At 38.0% G+C, this 22288-nt stretch overlaps 1 protein-coding gene across 1 annotated transcript; it reads left to right on the top strand.

Moving 5' to 3' along the window:
- Nucleotides 1–13208: 13208 nt before the first annotated feature.
- LOC136754661 (C-C motif chemokine 19) lies at nucleotides 13209–15988 on the top strand. Its single transcript, XM_066710690.1, has 4 exons — nucleotides 13209–13338; nucleotides 14221–14341; nucleotides 14768–14902; nucleotides 15354–15988. The coding sequence occupies exons 1-4, from the start codon at nucleotides 13269–13271 to the stop codon at nucleotides 15364–15366; spliced, it is 339 nt and encodes a 112-aa protein (XP_066566787.1). The 5' UTR covers nucleotides 13209–13268; the 3' UTR covers nucleotides 15367–15988.
- The last annotated feature ends 6300 nt before the right edge of the window (nucleotides 15989–22288 follow it).

Here is a 22288-nt window from a genome sequence, read left to right as displayed (position 1 = left end):
GAAATCCCTGCACTCTTATCTGTTCATGCTGGTAACTTCACTATTCAATCACATCAAATATAATCTTCACGTATAGATGATGATAAAATAAACTTTACACAAATTCTGTTTTAAATATATTTTGTCATCTGTGTCAAATATATAAAACTCACTAGTAAACTTATACATATACAGCTCTTGAAAAAATTGAGACCACTTAGCATTGATTAATCTCTTAATTGTTTCCAGAGCTGTATATATAGCCAATGTGTCTTGTTTTATCTTAAATTCTGAATTCAATTTTTTAACCTTAACTGTATGAGTCTTTCAACACAGCTGGCAGGGTTTCAATTTAGCAGAAAGTGTACAACGTGTTCATGGATAGTGGGGGCAGTAAAACAAAGCAAAAAGCATCCTGCTGGTATAATACAGCCTTTTATACTCAAATGCACACAACACATCAGACATCATTTTTAAAAATAGCAAATGTAAAGCTGCTCTAATGATTTTATTTGGTTGTCTTATTAAACCCCCACCTCCACTGCCTTGTGTCTCCAAATTGAACTCCCTGCCATGAAATTTCCCTACAATAAAGGCCTCCTAATCTCCTCTTACTAGTCTGCCATTCAGTAGATGCCAAGTGTATACTACCCCATATTAGCAGACAATAACATCCCATTTGTGCAGATTTTCTGAAAGGTACATTGCTTTCTGGATCCTTTCTGGCAATTTAATGAGAGCCAAGGTGACATTTTATTATGATGCACGAAGTAGAATATGCATTGTTGTACTTGCTGTTTTGTCTGGTCTATTTCAGATTCCATATACAAATGATCTGTTCCCTTATTATCCCTGCACGTCTGATGTGGTTCTAATAGGAGTCAATCAACAGATTTGCATGAAAATTATATGGATGGGTTTTCCTTGAAATTCCATTATTTCAAGTGAGAGGTTTTCCGTTTAACAGTGTGCAAGATGCTACTGCAGAGAAGCCTGCTCTGACTTGATGATCGATTTCTCCCAGGTATTAAACTGTTTAGTTTAGGAAATGGTGTGTGGGTGTAGTACCAGGCCAAGGAGAGCAGATTCCTTCTTCATTCTGTACTCCTTAATCTTCAAAAAACAAGTAATGGTTACTTCATGGAGGTATAGAATACAAGCATCAGTCTCTCAGACATGAACACAAAGACAATCCCCATTATTAATTGAATATCAATTAGTAGTAGTAGTGTTAGTAGTAGTAGAAGTATTTGTAGAAATGAACTGCATTACATGAGGTGGATAGTCATCAATCAATAAAGGCCTGGTAGAACACATTTGTGATTGATATTTATTTCTAAATCTACTTTAATGGCCACAGACTTTAATTCATGATGAAACAAGAAGGTTCACAACCACTGAGTTATGCAACAAGTTCAAATGGACTACTATACATGGGAAACAATAAAGCTATGTTCCTTAATGTGACACTTCTTAAAAGCCTGGAACAGATTTACAAAAAGTACAACCCACCTTTTTGGGTAAGAACTCTGTGGTTATTCTGCTCATTCAGCCCAACCACACTATGAAAATGAATTGTCATGACAATCTGTCCTATATGTATTGTTGCACAATAGTCTGTATTATTTATTTTGTTGATGCCGGATATGTCTTGTAAATGCATCTAAACTGAGCTTTCTTGTGCAGTAGCTTTTTTAATACTTAGAAATGCATGAGATTATTTCCCCTTGCTCCTGTAAATGTTCAAATCTCTCGAACAACAGATAAGCCTCAGTATACCCCTGTGCAAGATAAGGAATGCCTATGCAGATTAGAAGGGGGAAGGCAAATATTTTAATAAAAGTGTGCAGGAATTAAAAAAAAACAACAACAACAAAAAACATTAGAAATGTTATTTGGACAGTTTTGCATGGACTCTTAACAATGACAACACTTCCTGCCCATAAATGCATGTCACGAATAGCACTGCAATTATAAACTTTGAAATATGTGCCACATCTAAGCTTGCAGGTAGGCTTTTACCCCCGTCTCTTCAATAGCTCTTCTTTTGTACAGCAGGTTTTCTGGAACAAGAGTGCTGACCCCCAGTGGGATGAAGTGCATTCAATTAAACTAAAATTGTATAACATCATATGAGCATGCTGCAGATCATATTAGCGTTCTCTTCCTGGGAAGCTGATTCAGCAAGACAGAGAGCAACATGCTTGGTCTGGGACTTACATAAGATGTATTAATGACATACCTGTCTTTCCTCAATTCCTGAAAAAATAGCACATTACTTATTGTAACCTGCTATGCCCGGGAAAGTATTTCAACATATTGATATGAACACATAGCTGCTGCACAATGATTTTGCAAATCCAGCATGGGAACATGATACGTTTTAATTGTTGGATTCCTATAGCTGGTGCACCTGAGCAGACACTGACCCAGCATGGTAAGGTCACAGGGATCTTCCACTCACTGCTGAAGTGTAACCATATCCGGTCAAAGAACAAATGTATGTAGTATCGATTTGCATTCAGAGTTAGGGGAACTCCGTCATTATCAGTTGCACATTAACTACAGGTTTTGTGCAAAAGGTCAACATTGAAGTGCACATGCTGATACCATCCATGCAGATATGCAGCCGTGAATAAGCAGGATCTCAACCAGTTGGCAGAGTTGCTGTTCAAACACCCGATTCGCATTTGTGATTGGAGAAAAATGTACTACGAAGCCTTGGCAAGCACTTTAAGCAAACATAAAATGTCCAGAAGGTAAAAAGCTGACTTCTTGTAAATGCCACTCCCTTTTCCTGTAACTATACTGGGGGTTTCTTCAAACACGGTGCCAGCCAAATAAAAGTAATATCAGAGGTATACATTTACCTGCGATGATTGAGATAAATAATTCATCCAGGTAACTGGCGCTGAGCCATTTTAAGGTGTCTCATAAGACTTGCAGCATTCACACAGGATGAGAAATATATTTTAATGTTTATACACTGTAATTAGGTTATAAGTACTCTGTATTCAAGCACTATTAACAGTAAAAAAATAATAATAATGCTTGGAAGTAATGAAAAGCAATGTGAAGTAAATGCATAACAGTGTTTCTAATTTGTCGATATGGTGCATTCTGCAATTAAAGCTCTTTCCTTTAGAATTCCCATGCTGAGATTCCCAGGGAGGAATTTCTGCCCTCCCCAAAGCCACTAATGGTTTAGACATGGGAATAGATCACTTTTACAAAACTGCAGAGATGCACACAAACATAGACACACACATGTGTTTGATTGATTGATCACCAACAATCATTCAAACAAATACAACCCAGACAGAGATCATGCTTACAGACATCAGGAGCACATATTTATAGAGAAGACTGGCTTTGCCTTGAGCTGAATTTAAAACTGTATGCCCTTTGTTTTAATGAGTGTTTCAAATGTTAGGATGTGAGCATCAAACACTTGACTCCAAAGCTTCCGTCTTTGTTTTAATTACACCTATGTTAGCAGACAACACTTGAACATGGTACTGTGAAAGTCCATGATATCGGGGTCTGAGGAAAACACATTGATCTGTCAGATAACAATAGAGTTATATTCTTCATTATCTATTGTTGATTAGGATTGCTTTTCTAACTGGACAAATGGCAAACCTATTCGCAGGCATTCTTCAACATTTCAACATTTGTTTTTGAGCTTTGGAAATGTGAATATTTTATCTTAGTTTGATCAAACTGACTGTGATTTCATTTCAGGTAATATAGAAGCGTGTTCACTTTTTGAACATGGGTATGTGGAATACATTATTTTGTGAGATTATTCCTACTAGACAAACTCTATTTCCTTGAAATTTGCTTATTCCCTGAACTGTATTGCATTGGAGGATTGTTTTATGATTATGTCTACATTTGTTGTATAAGTGCTTCTTGGACATGGGCCTTATTTGTTTTGCAGTTTGTGTTGTTCTTACTCTTTGTGACATTTTGTGATTTAGATTTTCTCATAGAGTTACATTCAATGGTTTTACAACAAGAAGCAATAAATGTGCTTAATGTGTTGTATCTAAGTGTTTATAACTGAGTTTTATTGCATCCCATATAGTTGCTTTGTGTCCCAAGTCAGTTGCTTTGTGTATGCTTTTTAGTAAGTAGAGAGTTATTAAACAATCCTGTCTTTCTTTCATTTTTGGCCCATCAGTCAATACATATATTTTTAGATATACCTATTTGAAAATGGGCAAGTTTCAGTTTGATAGTGCTGTAAATCTGTCTGTTTTTGCAGTGAGGCTGTCAGGTGAATTTCAAGACTGATGGCGTGTGTCTAAAATGTGTTGGGAGAGCTTAATCATACAGCAGTTGTGTGATGAATGCATTGTTGCTTTTTCATTTATTTCTAAACTGGGTTAGTTACCCTGGGAAAGTTTCCAGAGGCAGATTTTTTGTGTAAATAATATTAAAAAAATAATCATAGTTATCTCTGAGTCACAAAGTATAGAGGTCCAGGTAGGAGTCACACAAGGTTTAGTACAGGGGTGGCTAACACTGGCCTTTTTGTTTTATCCAGATCGTTAACTGCTTAATTGAACCAATTATGGGTCTCAATTAGGCAAAATGTCCCTGTGTTCAAGATATCCACTGACTGGTAATTAAGAGAGACCTGGAAATCCTGTAGGATTGCAGCTCTCCAGGACCAGGGTTAGCCACCCCTGGTTTAGTATGAGTCTTCTGAAGTGGTGACTTGAGTCATAAACACCTTCTGGTTTCCCTTATAGCATAGCATGCAGGGGGAAAATAACAATAACAGGAGCCTTATCACAGATGCATTTTAATGAAGAACAGATTTGGACTGACCTATTTTCTCCTTTTATCATGGAAAGGTGAGCTTAAATTCCATGAAATTGTACGATGACTACACACTCAATCAGACTTGAGGCCCACCAATATGTTTTGAATTGTTTTACTTATCCTAGTGGGTCTTAAATAACAGATTTGGTACAAGATATGTCTCCAATGAAAAGCAGCAATGGAAAAACTGGGAGCAACATAGTATCATATCAAATATCAAATGTAAAATTAGAAACCTCATCTCCCAAGACAAATCCTGCTATAGCTTAATACAGCTGTTGTGATTTCTTCAGTTTCCTATTCTGACAGGACGCTCTTTTCAAGGAGATCACCTTGCACAGTCAGTCACACAGCCCACTCACAGTCGAAATACAGTTTTACTCCTTTCGATGACTTACTGCATGCCTGTGTTATGTAACACCTTAGATTTTTTAAGAATACCAACAGGAAATGTATGTGATCCATTTAATAAATTCTCCAATTATTCTGTAGAAGCAGCTCCAAGAGAAAAATCAATTTGGAATCTTCTTCAAAATGACGTAAAATCCAAAATAATCGATTTTTCTTCCCATGGCAACAAGTTACTTTTCATGTGATGGAACTGCTCTGTTAGAGTCACAGATCTTTAGCCATGTTCACCCAACAGGACATGTAATTAAACTTTTAAGGGGCGGCTGGGGAAACATCTCTTAACAATATCATCCAGAGCCTTGGTGTGTAGAAAAGAGGCTAGGCCATTTGAAGTTGAAAAAAATACCTTTCAGTCTGTGATAGTGCTGCATGCTTGTGAGAACACTAAATTCAGGACACGCGCACAGCAATGAACCAAACAGGCCCACAGATATCATTCCCTCACCTCGGACTGCAAGCCGTTAAGTTGGCCAGACAGAACTGCGGCTCCATTGTAGGACTGAGTAGCTAGTTGACAGTGCCCATGCGTGGAGCCTAAACAAGAGTTTCCACACGCAGCTCTCCATTAGCATGTGTGTGTGATGGGGCTGATGCACACCTGTAACACACACAACATGAAGGGAGGACCTCGTTCTTTGAAGAGAAAGTAATAGTGGCAGAAGAAAACATACTTACATGACATGAGTGAAATGTAGTGATAAAATAAAGTGATAGGAATAATATAATATAATATAATAGACTACAGTCTCTCTTCATTTGAATTGCTTCTGGCCAAGTGATACTTAACCAGCTAACTATGACTGCCCGCCACTGAGTAACTATTCTTGTAATTTCTGGTGAACTGTAGAAGCAATGTTAGGGAAAAGGGGCACAGATTAGTCAATAAAACCGCAGCATCTGAAGGAAGGCTTCAATAATGGTTTTATTCATTTGTTTATTTTATAATTAATTTTGGAATATATTTTACTTGGTCCATCTTTGATCTGTTCTTCTTGCAATGTGTCCAGCCCATTGCCATTTAATAATTTCATGCTTTCAATGATGTCACATATTTTGGTTTGTTCTCGGATCCTTTCATTTATTTTTCTATCTCTTCTTGTTATTCCAAGCAGACATCTTTCCATGCTCCTTTGTGTCATCTGCGGTTTCTGTATCATTTTTCCCATTGGCATTAGTGACCAGTTTTCACAGCCATGTACCAGTACCAGTGAGCACTGGTAGTATGCACTGATCAAATACTTTTCTCTTCAAGCAAATGGGTAGGTGTCCTTTCAACATGCATGCTGTTTCTTCCAAATGCATTCCATCCCATTTCTACTCTCCTTTTGATTTCCATTTGCCGGTATGGTATTTTTTTATCTCTTGGGATCCATTCAAATGGCTTATTTTGTCCATCCTTGACCTGTTCTTCTTGAAATGTGTCTGGACCATTTTAACATTTGTAAAATACTAAGTTTATTTCAACTCATCACCATTAAAATAATTTATATAGATGTTTATTATTGAACTTGTTTGTAACCACACATTGCTATTTGGCTGTTGTTTAGTCTTCAGTCATTAACTTGAATAGGCTAAAAATAGATTGTTGATACATTTATTTAATTACCAATTATTGAATTATTGTTTATATATGTGTCCCCTTGATGCTTTGTTGGTTGGTTTTCATTAAGATTCTATTTTGTGCTTTTCACCTGTAGATTTGAGTCGAATTGATTGAGTTCCTATCAATTAGTCTTAAATTGAAACAGTAAACAGTAGTGTTTTGAGTGAGTTTTCAATTTCCCTGAAGAAGGCTGTGGTGGAAACATGTTGGTGCAGCTAATAGCTGTTATCTTTGATTCATTTTTTAGATAATCTCCTTATTGTTACTAAGCTTTTATTTTGCTATGAATAAGATGGTCTGCTTATGAAAGGCTCAACTGGGATTTAACCCATTTCACCAATTCCATCTCTTTCAAACTGTGTGAAAAGATCTTCAGTAAACCAGCACTTGAATTCAATCTCTCATTTCACAATGAGTCAAAGAGTTCACAGCACTCGGGATCAAAGAACATCTGTGAATTTGTGGCAAATGTATCTGCAAATTACACCATGGAGGAATATATTGAATTTAGTCAGGCACAAATATCCCTGGAATTGCTCCTAGTGTATGTTTTGAAGTAATACACGTCAGAACTCCTGTTTAAAGTTATAGATATACACTCACCTAAAGGATTATTAGGAACACCTGTTAAATTTCTCATTAATGCAATTATCTAACCAACCAATCACATGGCAGTTGCTTCAATGCATTTAGGGGTGTGGTCCTGGTCAAGACAATCTCCTGAACTCCAAACTGAATGTCTGAATGGGAAAGAAAGGTGATTTAAGCAATTTTGAGCGTGGCATGGTTGTTGGTGCCAGACGGGCCGGTCTGAGTATTTCACAATCTGCTCAGTTACTGGGATTTTCACGCACAACCATTTCTAGGGTTTACAAAGAATGGTGTGAAAAGGGAAAAACATCCAGTATGCGGCAGTCCTGTGGGCGAAAATGCCTTGTTGATGCTAGAGGTCAGAGGAGAATGGGCCGACTGATTCAAGCTGATAGAAGAGCAACTTTGACTGAAATAACCACTCGTTACAACCGAGGTATGCAGCAAAGCATTTGTGAAGCCACAACACGTACAACCTTGAGGCGGATGGGCTACAACAGCAGAAGACCCCACCGGGTACCACTCATCTCCACTACAAATAGGAAAAAGAGGCTACAATTTGCACAAGCTCACCAAAATTGGACAGTTGAAGACTGGAAAAATGTTGCCTGGTCTGATGAGTCTCGATTTCTGTTGAGACATTCAGGTGGTAGAGTCAGAATTTGGCGTAAACAGAATGAGAACATGGATCCATCATGCCTTGTTACCACTGTGCAGGCTGGTGGTGGTGGTGTAATGGTGTGGGGGATGTTTTCTTGGCACACTTTAGGCCCCTTAGTGCCAATTGGGCATGGTTTAAATGCCACGGCCTACCTGAGCATTGTTTCTGACCATGTCCATCCCTTTATGACCACCATGTACCCATCCTCTGATGGCTACTTCCAGCAGGATAATGCACCATGTCACAAAGGTCGAATCATTTCAAATTGGTTTCTTGAACATGACAATGAGTTCACTGTACTAAACTGGCCCCCACAGTCACCAGATCTCAACCCAATAGTGCATCTTTGGGATGTGGTGGAACGGGAGCTTTGTGCCCTGGATGTGCATCCCACAAATCTCCATCAACTGCAAGATGCTATCCTATCAATATGGGCCAACATTTCTAAAGAATGCTTTCAGCACCTTGTTGAATCAATGCCACGTAGAATTAAGGCAGTTCTGAAGGCGAAAGGGGGTCAAACACAGTATTAGTATGGTGTTCCTAATAATCCTTTAGGTGAGTGTAATTTAAATGTAAATATGGAATCGGAGCTGTTGAACAAGCCTGATTGTAGTGTTTAAAAATTCTCATTTAGCTTGAATGCATCTAAAAAAAATAGTTGAATAAGTATTAAGGACAGATTTGCTTTTTTCTATTCTTGTATGAACACCAGAGACCAGAGCTGCCTTTGAATGTGTTTGATAGCATAAATCAAAAGGTATTTGAAGCTTATGTTTCCTGCACTTTTTTATTTTGGAGAGTTCATCCTGACAATGTGCAGGAGGCTGGACAGTGAAATGAGCAACAAAACCAACTTTTCAATCGGCATTAAGAGAAAGCAGATACTTGTCTCAGCATTTGTAAGAGGGCAGCAGCATAATACGATGAATGGCCTCTTCTCATTTGTAGACTTTATATTATTTCTGATTCAAATGGTTTGTTAAGACAGGAGATGAAGAGCAGATCAAAGGAATGCTTGGACAATTGGGGGTTGTGTCCATACTGTTCGAAAAAATTATAATTAATGTATCTATTAGTGATGAGAAACATATTGTGACATACAGAAAGTTGTCTCCCATTGAGCTATGAATGCACACATTACAGCTGTGTCCCTGGGGGTGTCTGATTGACTGTTTGACCAGCATGATGTTCAGATTCATTCCACATCCACATCCACAATCATTTCAGACACTCACACAAACATAGGGAATGCCAGTTTTAGTTGATACATGCCCTGCCATTAGTGTGTGTGTGTGTGTTTTGACTATGTTATATCCGTTGCTTTATTACATTATTTTATGTTGTAATTTTGTTATTGTAAAGCCTCTTTGATGGATTAAGAGAAAGCAGCTTGGTTATTGAAGCGCAAGCAGCGTCCCTGTAGTTATTTATTCATTTATGTATTTATTTCAAACCTATTGAGTCTTCAGGCCTCTGGCTCCCACATGGGTCATTGTGTTCCAATATATTTCAGCAGATAAACAAACTAACCCCTGTCCAAAGCACAGTATTTATTTAACAGCTGTGAAGTCTTGGATGCAAATCTCAGTTCTTCATTTTGCTTCCGGCCAATGAATGGGCCAAAAGCTTCCCGACCCTAAACATCTATTACGCTAAATCTTTTATCTTATCTATATAGTCGTGCACTGAGTCTGGAGGCCTAACTGGAAGACTGAAGTGAAATGAAGCCAATAATTAGCTGGATTAGGTAATTAGATTGAAAACCTGAAGATACCAGGAACAGAGTTATGCATTCCAGTTGTGCTGTAGTTGTTTAACCCATAATTAAATAATCAATCAATCAATTTTTATTTGATATAGAGACCTTTGGAAAGTCATTTAGTCTGATGAACCAAAGCATAGATTAGGTACAGAGAGAATCCAAAACTAATTTCTGAAGGACAAAGCGTTCATGGTTTGCCTTCCCTTAAAGCAAACAGTCAGGTATTGTGTAAATGTATTACCATTGACCACTAAGCAGGATGCCAAGTACAGTGTGGAGGTGCAAAAAGCTGAAATCCACCGTGATGCTTTAGGATTTATTGTTGCAATATTAAGGCTGATAAATGTGGTGAGATATGGACAGAAGTCCATAAATAATCTTGTATGACAGAACTTTGAACCTTAAAAATGTACTATCTTGCTGTTTCTGTGATTGTCATACATATGAATTACTATGCCTATGGGTGCTATAACAGCAGACAGCTATTAGGAACAGATGCAGAAAAGAGAAAGCAGTGATAATATTCAAGTCAGATAGTAACTTTCTAGGTGCATTTCTCAATTAATTCCCCCAAGCGATTATACAATATTCTATGTGGGTTAATAAATTAATATTACTGTTATTATAATTTTGTCAAATGTTATAACACTTTCTTGTGATGTGATTATACATTGGTTATACATTGATTATACACCTCTCCCTACTTACTGACAGCCTGAAAGGATTGCGATTGCGGTGTGTATGATCTGATTTAAAAAAAAACTACAAACTACATATTCAGGCTGTCAGGGTCAAAGAACAGCATCCACATCCACTTATGAAAAATGATTTAATCTTTCACCAGGCATATGATGCCAGACTTTGTAAGACAACATCACAGAATATACTGGAAGGCATCTGCTCACTCTTAACCCTTTTGCAAACACAATATTAGACAGTTAATTTAAACAGTATGTGCAAGACACTAAATGCATGGATGATGTTGATACACATAATTCAAGCTCCAAAAAGAGCTTTTGCAGTATAGTATAACTTTCCTCAAGAACCAACATACATAGTTTTTTGGCACGTTATTTTTATTGGCAACAAAATAGCATTATTTCACAGTTTGGCTCAGATTAATATTTATTACAAGCTTGATTATGACAGCCACAAGGCTATAGTTCTAACAAGCAGGACATTAAAAGAGAGGTTGAGTTTCATTAGACGGGGATGGAGAGGCCTATGGTAGGATTGTTCAGCGTAAAACAAAACAAATCCAACAAAAAAAGGAACCATATGTGCAGTCCATGAACAACATGATGTTGGACATTTTTATGCACCACTTGAAAAGATTTAGATTCAAGGCAGAAAAGACAGAGGAAAGAAGACATGGAGGACAAATAAACAATGCAACATTCACCCATGCCTATAGAATATGAGCTCTTCACTCACGTTTGAGACTTGATTGAAGTTAGTTATATGGCATGGATTTTTGCAGGGCTGTGCACATTTATGTGGGAAGTGGATTATATGGATCAATTACACAGACAGATGAGAACAACCTACAAAATTAAGTCTTGAGACCTGATGCAAGACAACCTAATTGTGAAATGACTTGATGCCTAATTTCACCGCCTGTTTAAAAGAGTTTCCACATACTTTTACCCTGACATTGGTAATCAATTTTCCTTGCTTTCAATTAGATATGAATATACAAACAATATATATTAAAATCACTTTAATTCTTCCTCTATTACTGTGCTTTATCCAAACCAAAGGTATACTTGCTGTAGCCTACAAATTAGAAATACATGCAGAAACTTTGTTTGAAAAACAAATAAAAAAAACTCTGTTGCAAACCATTAAGGATTACATAAAAACAGACATTTGCACGTTTACTTCTCTGTCTCTGTCAGATTTCCAGGAATGTTTCTTTTTTTTCAGGGAAGATTGGCCACCTTCAGTTGTGGACATTCAGCCAACTGTCTGCGCAGCTCAAGACATGTTAGAAACCGTAGATTTAGCACGCTGCATTAGGCGAACAAACACAGACACTAGATTAACTCTGCCAATCAAATCACAGCGTGTAAAGTCAATATTGATGTTGAATATTATCTGACCTTCCAGTTAATGTATTTACAAATGTGACAGAAAGGAGTGTGTATATGACCAAAACAACTGAACAAAAATATAAACACAACATGTAAAAAGTGTTGGTTCCATCATGCTTCATGAGCTGAAATAAAAGATCCCAGAAATTTTCCATAAGCACAAAAAGCTGGTTTTGCTCAAATTTTGTTTATATCCCTGTTAGTGAGCATTTCTCCTTTGTCCAGATAATCTATCCACCTGCCAGGTGTGGCATATCAAGAAGCTGATTAAAAAGCAAGATCATTACACTTGTGCTGGGGACAATAAAAGGCCACTATAAAATGTGCAGTTTTGTCACAACACAATGCACAGATGTCTCCAGTTGTGAAGGAGCGTGTGATTGGCTGCTGACTGCAGGAATGTCCACCAGAGCTGTTGCCAGAGAATTGAATGTATTGAATGAATTGAATTTCTCTACCATAAGTCGCCTCCAACATAGTTTTAGAGATTTTGGCAGTATGACTCACCCCAAAACAGAAGAAAATATAGAAGTTATTTCCTCTTTTGTACTGGTGTGTACAGACTATCTAAAGTGCAGGGATGAGAACACTGGTTCAAATGTGATATTGTTGTACTATTATATATTAATCCATAATCATTATCTTCAACACTCGGCTCTTCTGTTGTTCACTGATAACTGTGCCAAATATTATCCCACATATCTGGCTTTCCTCATCCAACATGCGCTTGGTTCAATGCTTAAAACAGCAGTTCACCAGACCACATTGTTGTTCTAAGTGTGGGTTGCCTTGTGCTTTGGTCAAAACTTAAAACAGAGTAGTTTTATCAGACATTATTGTGAATGCAGTCCTCATTTCTGATTATTCAGTTGTTTATTATTTTATTATTATTATTTTTATTTCTTGGCAGACACCCTCATCCAGTTTGTTGTAATGACCCAAAACAAATAAAAACAAAAGAGACAGTGAAACAAAAGACTCTTAAACATGTGAAACACATACTACATTGTAACATTTTAATATCACATAGGTGTTGCATATCAGGATCAAAAACAAATGACCTCTCCGCATTGTTTGGCATGATGCAAGATAAAGAATAATTTGAGATTTGCAACAGCTTGTGCTCAGTCTTATTACCTGTAACAGATTGTAAACTGACAGATATGCCCTAGGGAGTTTTTAAAAAAAGGATACAGGTTAGTTTCCAGGACGAACTTTGGCAACATTCCCAGCTGGAAAAACGAAACTTACTAAGAGTATATATTCAGGCACTTATCCCCATACTGCTGCATACCTGCTCTGAACTCCTCCAAGGCTCCTAACTAAGAAAGCATGAACATAATGGCTGTGAAAGCTGTAGCTCTCCTCCTGGTCGCCTCTGTTCTCTGGAACTACGCAGAAGGTAAGCACTCACACTCAAGTGGGTAATAAGACTTTCTCTTAGTTTCCAATATGCATGCTTTTAGTTATGCCGAAGCACTTGTGTTGCAGCTGCCTGGCTGAACGAAGAGATTGTTGAAACCGGGTTCTTAAAGAATTCTTCATTCTCCAGCCTGTGCAATGAATGGAGATGACTTGAGGTGTTTCTGTTGTTAAGTTGGGCTTTTCTGGTCATTCGTGACTGGGTTCTCGAAACCAGTCTAATGCTGGCAGTTGCTGGAGTGAAAACCATTAATTCAGCTAGAGGTTACACCTTAGGTGGTAATGAGCAGATTCCTTGTCATTGTGTAGCAGCTCAATTAATAACAACTGTCTGTGTTCATTTCAGATCCGAGTAAAAGGAAAATAATAGCCTCTTCAATTTAAAGGGCAGTGTTACAAAATGTTGAATCTTGGCAACATGTTGCTCATTAATACAGCCAAACTAAACCATGTTGATACTAGACAGTCTGTTGCAACAAACCCAGTCCTGTATTATTTCCTGCTGCAGCTCATTGTGCATATAATCTGTTCAAGTTTAAAATGTGTCAAAGTTGAAAACTCCTTTCTCAGCCCCAAGCTTGGCAGCATGTGCAGTCTACAATATCATTGAACCCGGGAAATCCCAACACTAATGTAGAGCTGTTTTCCTGTAAAAAGCTGACCTTGACCTATAAATGTCAGCCCCCCCAGATGGAAAAAAACTAAACATACAGATATATCGGGCTACAGGCTACCTGTCAGTTATGAAATTATTAAGTATATTATAGCTTTTGTGACAAAAAGATTACTGAATAATTCCTCCAGACTGTGTGAAAGTTACAGCATCAGTAATAATAATAATAATGTGTGTGATTTCTTATAGCAAGCTATGAAGGAGCTTTTGACTGCTGCTTGTCTACTAAAAGCCAGATTATCCCAAGACGTATCGTCAAGTCCTACAGCACACAGACAGCTCGGGAAGGCTGCATGATACCTGCAGTCTTGTAAGTTCTATATTTCATGTATACAAATTGCACTACTGATAATGGCCACTCCAGATCTTTTCAAACAATCTTTTTTTTGCTTATCTATGATCAAATGGCGAATGAAAGCATAACACTCATTTCATCTCAATATATATTGTAAACATTTCAGAATACAGTGTATGTGCATCTCCATATGTAGTGTATGTGCTTCTCAGTATATAGTGTATGTATTTCAATATGTAGTGTATGCGTCTCAGTATGTAGTGTATGTATCTCAGTATAGTCTATGTACCACGGGCTGATTTATGTCCCTAAAGGCACTTCATTTTAAATCCCTGAACAGGTCTGCATAGGGTTGTCTTGTTTGTAGCCCTGCTGAAGTTCCGTCTCATCTAAATACCATGTTTGACTAACCTATCCATTTCTGTCTACACTACCCAACAGATTCAAGGTTAAAAAGGGTATGACGCTGTGTGCCCCACCTGATGCCCAATGGGTGAAACAACTGATGACATTTCTGGACAAGAAAACCAGCAAACCAACTACACAGAGGAAGAGAAAGCCAACGAGGAGGAGGGGGTAAGACTTCTACATATGTATATACACAGAGCTGACAGGAATGCTAAGATATATAGCACCCCACAAGTGGAGATCAAAAAGCACTTGAGCAAAGAAATGTTAACTACTGGAATGTATAAAACAATCAAAGAATTATGATCAGTAGTAGTGGAAGTAACAACAGTTATTAAAAGATTAGATGGCTAACTTTTATTAACCACTGTTATGAGATTTTCATACTTGGCTTCATTTCAACTGATTTGAATATATAAATGCCCATCTGCAAAATGAGAAAAGACCCTCTGATTGGCACCAACTTGTACTTTCCCATATTCCAGTCACAACCCGATTCCACTAATGTCTTGGCTCGCATTAGAGTAATGCATGTCCGCCTTCTTATTCATACTGATGGCAGTGTTGGACACTAATTTCAAGGTCATGCCCTTCTGTTTTCCTCTTCATATTTTTGCAGGAAGAAGTACTGAGACAAGTCAAGGGCTGATTCAGCATTAGATTGGGTTTCTTCCAACACCGGACTGAGAAGCGTACACAACGGAAACGAAGGGCCAACAAAAGCTTTCCAGCTTTAGGCCACTTGACATTGCTCTGCATTGTGAAAAATAGGAGCTAGAGACCTTTCTAACTGCAGGATGGGATCAATTAGTAAAGAAGTCCACTTTGTAAAAACTGCATTAGAACTGTCTACTCACAAATCTTGTCGAGATGAGTTTTGACATTCAAAGGGAATGTAGCTCTCCTTTCTACTTAGTCTTTCTCCTTTTCTGTTTTTCTGTTGGTTTATAATAACAATAATAATAATAAGAAGAAGAAGAAGAAGAAGAAGAAGAAGAACAGAAACAACTACAAATAACCCTCTATGTGGAGTTTATGTCATAAACTGAAAAAAGTGATATCTCAGAATCTGTTTAATTTTCATTACGTTATTACATTGCTATTTGTATAGAACATAGCAGAATCTATATACATTTGCACATTTTGTAATAAGCTATTCTTTGAATATGTATGAATGTTTTGTGTCCATTGTTTCACACTTAAAGTGCGCCTAAATGTGATGACTGGTTTATAATAAAAAGAAAAAGAAAATCACCCGGTGTGCACCATCATGTTTGATTTATTCCACCAGTTCAAAACAATCATTCAAACCTATCAAAGCAGAGATATAGGCCACCAGTGTTTCGTGACTGATACACCAGTTGGGATGCACCACTACTGTCCATAAAACTGCAATACTGGTTCCCAGCCTCTTTGTATTTTAAGGCAAGCTTATGTCAAAATAAACGTGTAGTATTCAATGTTTTATTTTTGCACTAATAGCATGACCAGTTTCTGCTCTAACTCTGTCAATCACGTGTTAATGCCCTAACCCATTTGCAATGTTGTTATTCTTTCTCGGTGGATGAGATAATGACCATGACTACAGGTTCTCAGTGACATTAAAGGCATGCCACACGTGTCCATGCATCACACTACCCCCGTCTACTTTACAACCACCTGGAGCAATTGTACTCTGTGAAGGCCTGTCAATGGAAAAGGGGAAACCCAAAACCAAAAAATAACATTATAAACTGTAAAATATGGCCTCAAACTCCTCATTAATTCCTCCAAACAATGTAATTATAATTTTAAATGTCTGTATTACTTTATTATTTAAAATTAATATATTTTTTAGAGGGGGGCATTTTAACACAGTTTTATTTAAGACCAGCCCTTTTCAAAAGTTATTGTGATTAATAATCATGTTTTTTAGATCATTTTCCCTGAATTGCATTCATATTCACCACTGTATTCATATTCACTACGAGCTGCATGATGTACAACATATTCTGTCAATTATTAAGTGATTTTCTTCTCTCATATATATCTATTGCTACAGACCTAGTTCTGGCATTGTGATTAAATTTAGAATTAACTTTCACTTCACCTCTAAATGTCATTAATACTTTCCCTTTCTAATCTCTTGCTGCAGTAGAAAAAAGATCAATCTATAATCAGCTCTTTAAATTAGATTGTTACTTTTGCAACATGTAACTATATACAGTGAGGCAAAAAAGTATTTGATCCCCTGCTGATTTTGTACGTTTGCCCACTGACAAAGAAATGATCAGTCTATAATTTTAATGGTAGGTGTATTTTAACAGTGAGAGACAGAATAACAACAAAAAAATCCAGAAAAACGCATTTCAAAAAAGTTATAAATTGATTTGCATGTTAATGAGGGAAATAAGTATTTGACCCCTTCGACTTAGTCCTTGGCGGCAAAACCCTTGTTGGCAATCACAGAGGTCAGACGTTTCTTGTAGTTGGCCACCAGGTTTGCACACATCTCAGGAGGGATTTTGTCCCACTCCTCTTTGCAGATCCTCTCCAAGTCATTAAGGTTTCGAGGCTGATGTTGGGCAACTCGAACCTTCAACTCCCTCCACAGATTTTCTATGGGATTAAGGTCTGGAGACTGGCTAGGCCACTCCAGGACCTCAATGTGCGTCTTTTTGCCACTCCTTTGTTGCCTTGGCTGTGTGTTTTGGGTCATTGTCATGCTGGAATACCCATCTACGACCCATTTTCAATGCCCTGGCTGAGTGAAGGAGGTTGTCACCCAAGATTTGAGGGAACATGGCCCCGTCCATCGTCCCTTTGATGCGGTGCAGTTGTCCTGTCCCCTTAGCAGAAAAACACCCCCAAAGCGTAATGTTTCCACCTCCATGTTTGACGGTGGGGATGGTGTTCTTGGGGTCATTCCTCCTCCTCCAAACACGGCGAGTTGAGTTGATGCCGAAGAGCTCGAATTTGTTCTCATCTGACCACAACACTTTCACTCAGTTCTCCTCTGAATCATTCAGATGTTCATTGGCAAACTTCAGACGGGCCTGTACATGTGCTTTCTTGAGCAGGGGGATCTTGCGGGCGCTGCAGGATTTCAGTCCTTCACGGTGTAGTTACCAATTGTTTTCTTGGTGACTATGGTCCCAGCTGCCTTGAGATCATTAACAAGATCCACCCGTGTAGTTCTGGGCTGATTCCGCACCGTTCTCATGATCACTGAAACTCCACGAGGTGAAATCTTGCATGGAGCCCCAGACCGAGGGAGACTGACAGTTATTTTGTGTTTCTTCCATTTGCGAATACTCGCACCAACTGTTGTCACCTTCTCACCAAGCTGCTTGGCGATGGTCTTGTAGCCCATTCCAGCCTTGTGTAGGTCTACAATCTTGTCCCTGACATCCTTGGACAGCTCTTTGGTCTTGGCCATGGTGGAGAGTTTGGAATCTGATTGATTGATTGCTTCTGTGGACAGGTGTCTTTTATACAGGTAACGAGCTGAGATTAGGAGCACTCCCTTTAAGAGAGTGTTCCTAATCTCACCTCGTTACCTGTATAAAAGACACCTGGGAGCCAGAAATCTTGCTGATTGATAGGGGATCAAATACTTATTTCCCTCATTAACATGCAAATCATTTTATAACTTTTTTGAAATGCGATTTTCTGGATTTTTTTGTTGTTATTCTGTCTCTCACTGTTAAAATACACCTACCATTAAAATTATAGACTGATCATTTCTTTGTCAGTGGGCAAACATACAAAATCAGCAGGGGATCAAATACAAATACCCTCACTGTATATACATGTTTTTTTTTTTTTGTAAATGTAATTTCTAGTTTGCTGCATGGTGAAAATGTGGTATGGTCACTGTTATTTAGAAATATTTAACTTTTAAAAGATCTGTAAAAAAGTAAAATGAACAAATTATTAGTATTCATTGATGGTATTGGGACATGCAGCTTTTGTGTTTTTTGCTTTTTGTGCCTGGAAATATCTGTTATACCTTAAAAAATGTATATATATATATATATATATATATATATATATATATATATATATATATATATATATATTAAAAGCTTAATTTACATTTGTAGAACATTCTGAAATTTTTCTTCAGAATAGCAAACCCATTACACATTTATCTCACCTCAGAAACATGGTCTACAGTTTAGCGATGACAAATGCAAGACTGTGAGAATGTGGTTTTCTGATAACTGGAAATGCATCTACACGATTCCTGATTTTGTAGAGTTATGCAATCACTAACAAATAAATAAATACATTCTGATACGATTGTGCAATAAAGGATTTGGCAGTGAAATAAGGGGAAAAACATCTTATTCTGTATTGACATGTTTGTACATTCAAGTAGTCCATATCAGTTCACCCAGGTCTACTATGCTGTGGCTTATTGCAAAAACGCATTAACAATACAAATCCCTGGAATTATGTTCTTGGAGATCACTTCAGTGTCCTTGTACAATTGGCTTTTATTTCCACAATGGACCTTTCAAAATGAATATAATGAGAAATAAAAATTTAATAAATCCTTCTTTTAAAACAGTTTTGCACCAACCCACATTTGAAGATGATTAATCTCTATGGAAAATATATATGTAGTGCAGGAGAGGCCAACCCTGTTCCTGGAGAGCCGCAATTCTGCAGATTTTCCAGGTTTCTCTAAATCGCCAATCATTGGATACCTTGAACACAGGGACATTTTGCCTAATTAAGACCCACAATTGGTTCAATTAAGTAGTTAACAATCTGGATAGAACAAGAACCTGTAGGTCTTGTTCTGTGCTTACTGGCTCTAGCATCTTTGTTAGCTGCATTTTATGTTCTTTGTTATTGTCACCCATCAAATGAGGATTGTAACTACCCCCAGTTATAAATAAGTTAGTTTAAAGAACACAGTGCAAATATTAAAGCACTTAAGGTATCTTTTCTTAAGGGTCACTCAACTCATCAACTTAAAATGATTTGAAGTTGATGAACCACATCAATATTTTTTCCAATCCACAAATCACAAAAAACACGTTTTATTTTAACGATGGTAGATGATTGAAATGAAGAATGCTTTATCAAACAAAAAGCCAGCATCAAACACTGTAACTGATTTATAACTGGCAGGACAGCATTTAAAATATGCAGAAACAATGTAAAAATATAGCCCTATATAAAACATTTCCAAAAGTGATAGAATAAAGAAATGTCAAGATAATAACAGTATAGTGTTTAGTGGTTGTTTTCTTGCTAACGTCTGCAGTTTAATTTAGGTGGACAGGGAAAGATACATTTCCTTCTTAACAGTCTTGAGTACATCTTAAAAACAAGGAAACAGCCTTATACCAAAAATGGAAAAGAAAGCCCCCCTTCAGAAAATGAAGAAGTGTCCTTGGCAGCATTTCTCCTGAAAGACACTTTTCGTAAATCTTTTGCAAAAAAACACGGAAAGCCCCTTCCTCACACATGAGCTAAAGCCCAGCCTTATGTTGTAAAAGCGTTTAACTATTCCTTGCACAATGGGAGGTCATTCTTTAGAGGTTATTTGCCTTCAGTCAGGCTCTGCAAGAACAGAGTAACATTGTAAACGCTGTTAGAAATCCCCTTTCTGCCGGATTGGTACTGGACCAATGGGGAGGTAAACCACATATATCCTGGAACATTAGATCAAATTCTGGTTCTTAAACAGTAGTTGCTGCATTTAAAAATGTCTCGTTCCTGCACAGACTTAATCTCAAATGCAAATAAGACATTGCCCAGCCCTGGAACAATTTAGCATAAATTAAAAGCTGCATTCTCACAAGCCTCTCAAAACTATGCAAGTATAACTTCACAAAAACAATACCCCTAATCTGGACACGTGCAGTGTGCCAAAACAATTACTATAATCCATGCAGTGTGAAATCCTCATTCCTGGACGCTGACATCCTGCATTGTCCCTGGAGAAACAAGAGTGTGCGCAGTTTTCCAGCGAATAGCTGGCTCCTACATAACTACTTGTGTGCTGCTGTACATGAGTTTCACTTTTTGTGCTCGATGGCTTTATAGTTTCATTGTAAGCAGCTTTGTAAGAGTAATGTGAGCAGTGGGAAACTTATACTGAAATTCTAGTAAACCGCAGGCTTTGAGAACTCACTGGTTCACCACAAGGTCACCATATGTTTTGATGCACTTGTCAGCAGTGAAGATAAATTGTCTTTGTGTCTCACAGGTGGTGGATCTTTGTCTGTCTATGGTTTGCTGGTGGCATGTTTTCAAATCGTCATGGATATAGATGATAATGACATCTATCTATTTAAGTTCATTTCTCTTGGTAGTATCACAGGGGGTTAATTGAATACTGAAATAAATGAATTGTTGATTCAGATTGGTTACACGTGTTGGTAAATTGAATTCCACACTGGAGGAGATCTGCAGTTGGAGGGAGTATTGCTGAGGGGCTAAATGGATGCACCTGAACTTGATTGTGAATTTGACTGTGGGATTTAAAAAAGGGTTTGATTTTCTGAATGAAAGGCCTGTAAGAGGAGACACCACATCTGAAGCAGGCAGTGGGCACTGAAGGGGAAGAGAGCGAGGTAACAAGATGGCTGCAGGGAAGGAGGCACCGACGAGGCAGGTGGCAAGAGGTTCGGCTCTACACCTGGGGCATGGTAGGTGGAAGAGCTGGGCACGATGGACACAGTCACCCTGACCGCCAAAAGGGAGCCCAGGAATGGGTGTGGTGGGGTCAAGCACCCCCAGGTTGCCTGTTGTGCCCATCAGGTTGAGGTTGCATGGGGTCCCCTCCCCTATTGCCCAGCTGCAGGACTAAAGGACATTACAGGAGCGCTGTTGGATTGGATGCAGTTCCTTGTGTTTTGGGATTACTGGAAATATGTTTGACACATTGGGGGATTCTTGAAGGCCCTGCTCTCAGGATAAACCTCAGATGAGTTGTATTCAAGAGTGGGTACCAGTAAAAGATGACTCGCCTCCCATTATGAATTATATGACCAGTCAGTAAAATGTTCATGTGGGATTCATCTGTATAAATGGCTTGCAATGCAACCCTTTGTGTTCTAACAAGTGTACTGGCCTATGATATGAATAGATTGTAGAAATGAGTATTAAATGTTTTTAATCTGTTGTTTGTGTTGAGAATCCCAGGATCCTTGCCTGCTGTGGGGGATTGGGTGGTGTGGAGGTCCCCTTTCCTCAGTATAATAAAAGGGGTGGCGTAGTCGATAAAGAGGGGAGCCAGTGCCGTGTCCCACCTGTGACAATATCTCTAAATGTTGTGCATTTACACCACTACGGGATGTAATTAGTTGATCAAAATATCAAAATAATGAGTCTCTTGTCTAACAACACAACAGCATGACCAAACTGACTCCAAAGAATCCAGGTTCAATAACTTCTTGCTTCCTTCAGCGTAAAGTTCCATCCCTGAGTCTCCATACGCATTCATTAATTTACACTAACTGTATCATAACAAAAAAAGCCTTGTCAATATTTCACAACATATCTAAAGAATAACAAAATTCTCAAGACATACCATCTACACTAGCTAACTAT

This window comes from Amia ocellicauda, chromosome 8 (assembly GCF_036373705.1).
Source record: "Amia ocellicauda isolate fAmiCal2 chromosome 8, fAmiCal2.hap1, whole genome shotgun sequence".
Taxonomy (NCBI): Eukaryota; Metazoa; Chordata; class Actinopteri; order Amiiformes; family Amiidae; genus Amia; species Amia ocellicauda.
The sequence above is the reverse complement of the archived record's forward strand: the minus strand, read 5'-3'. Positions and strand labels throughout refer to the sequence as shown.

Coding starts and splice junctions, on each gene's coding strand:
- LOC136754661 (XM_066710690.1), top strand. CDS start 13,269: ATGAACATAATGGCTGTGAAAGCTGTAGCTCTCCTCCTGGTCGCCTCT. Junction 13,339..14,220: donor TCTCTGGAACTACGCAGAAG/GTAAGCACTCAC, acceptor GATTTCTTATAG/CAAGCTATGAAGGAGCTTTT. Junction 14,342..14,767: donor TGCATGATACCTGCAGTCTT/GTAAGTTCTATA, acceptor ACTACCCAACAG/ATTCAAGGTTAAAAAGGGTA.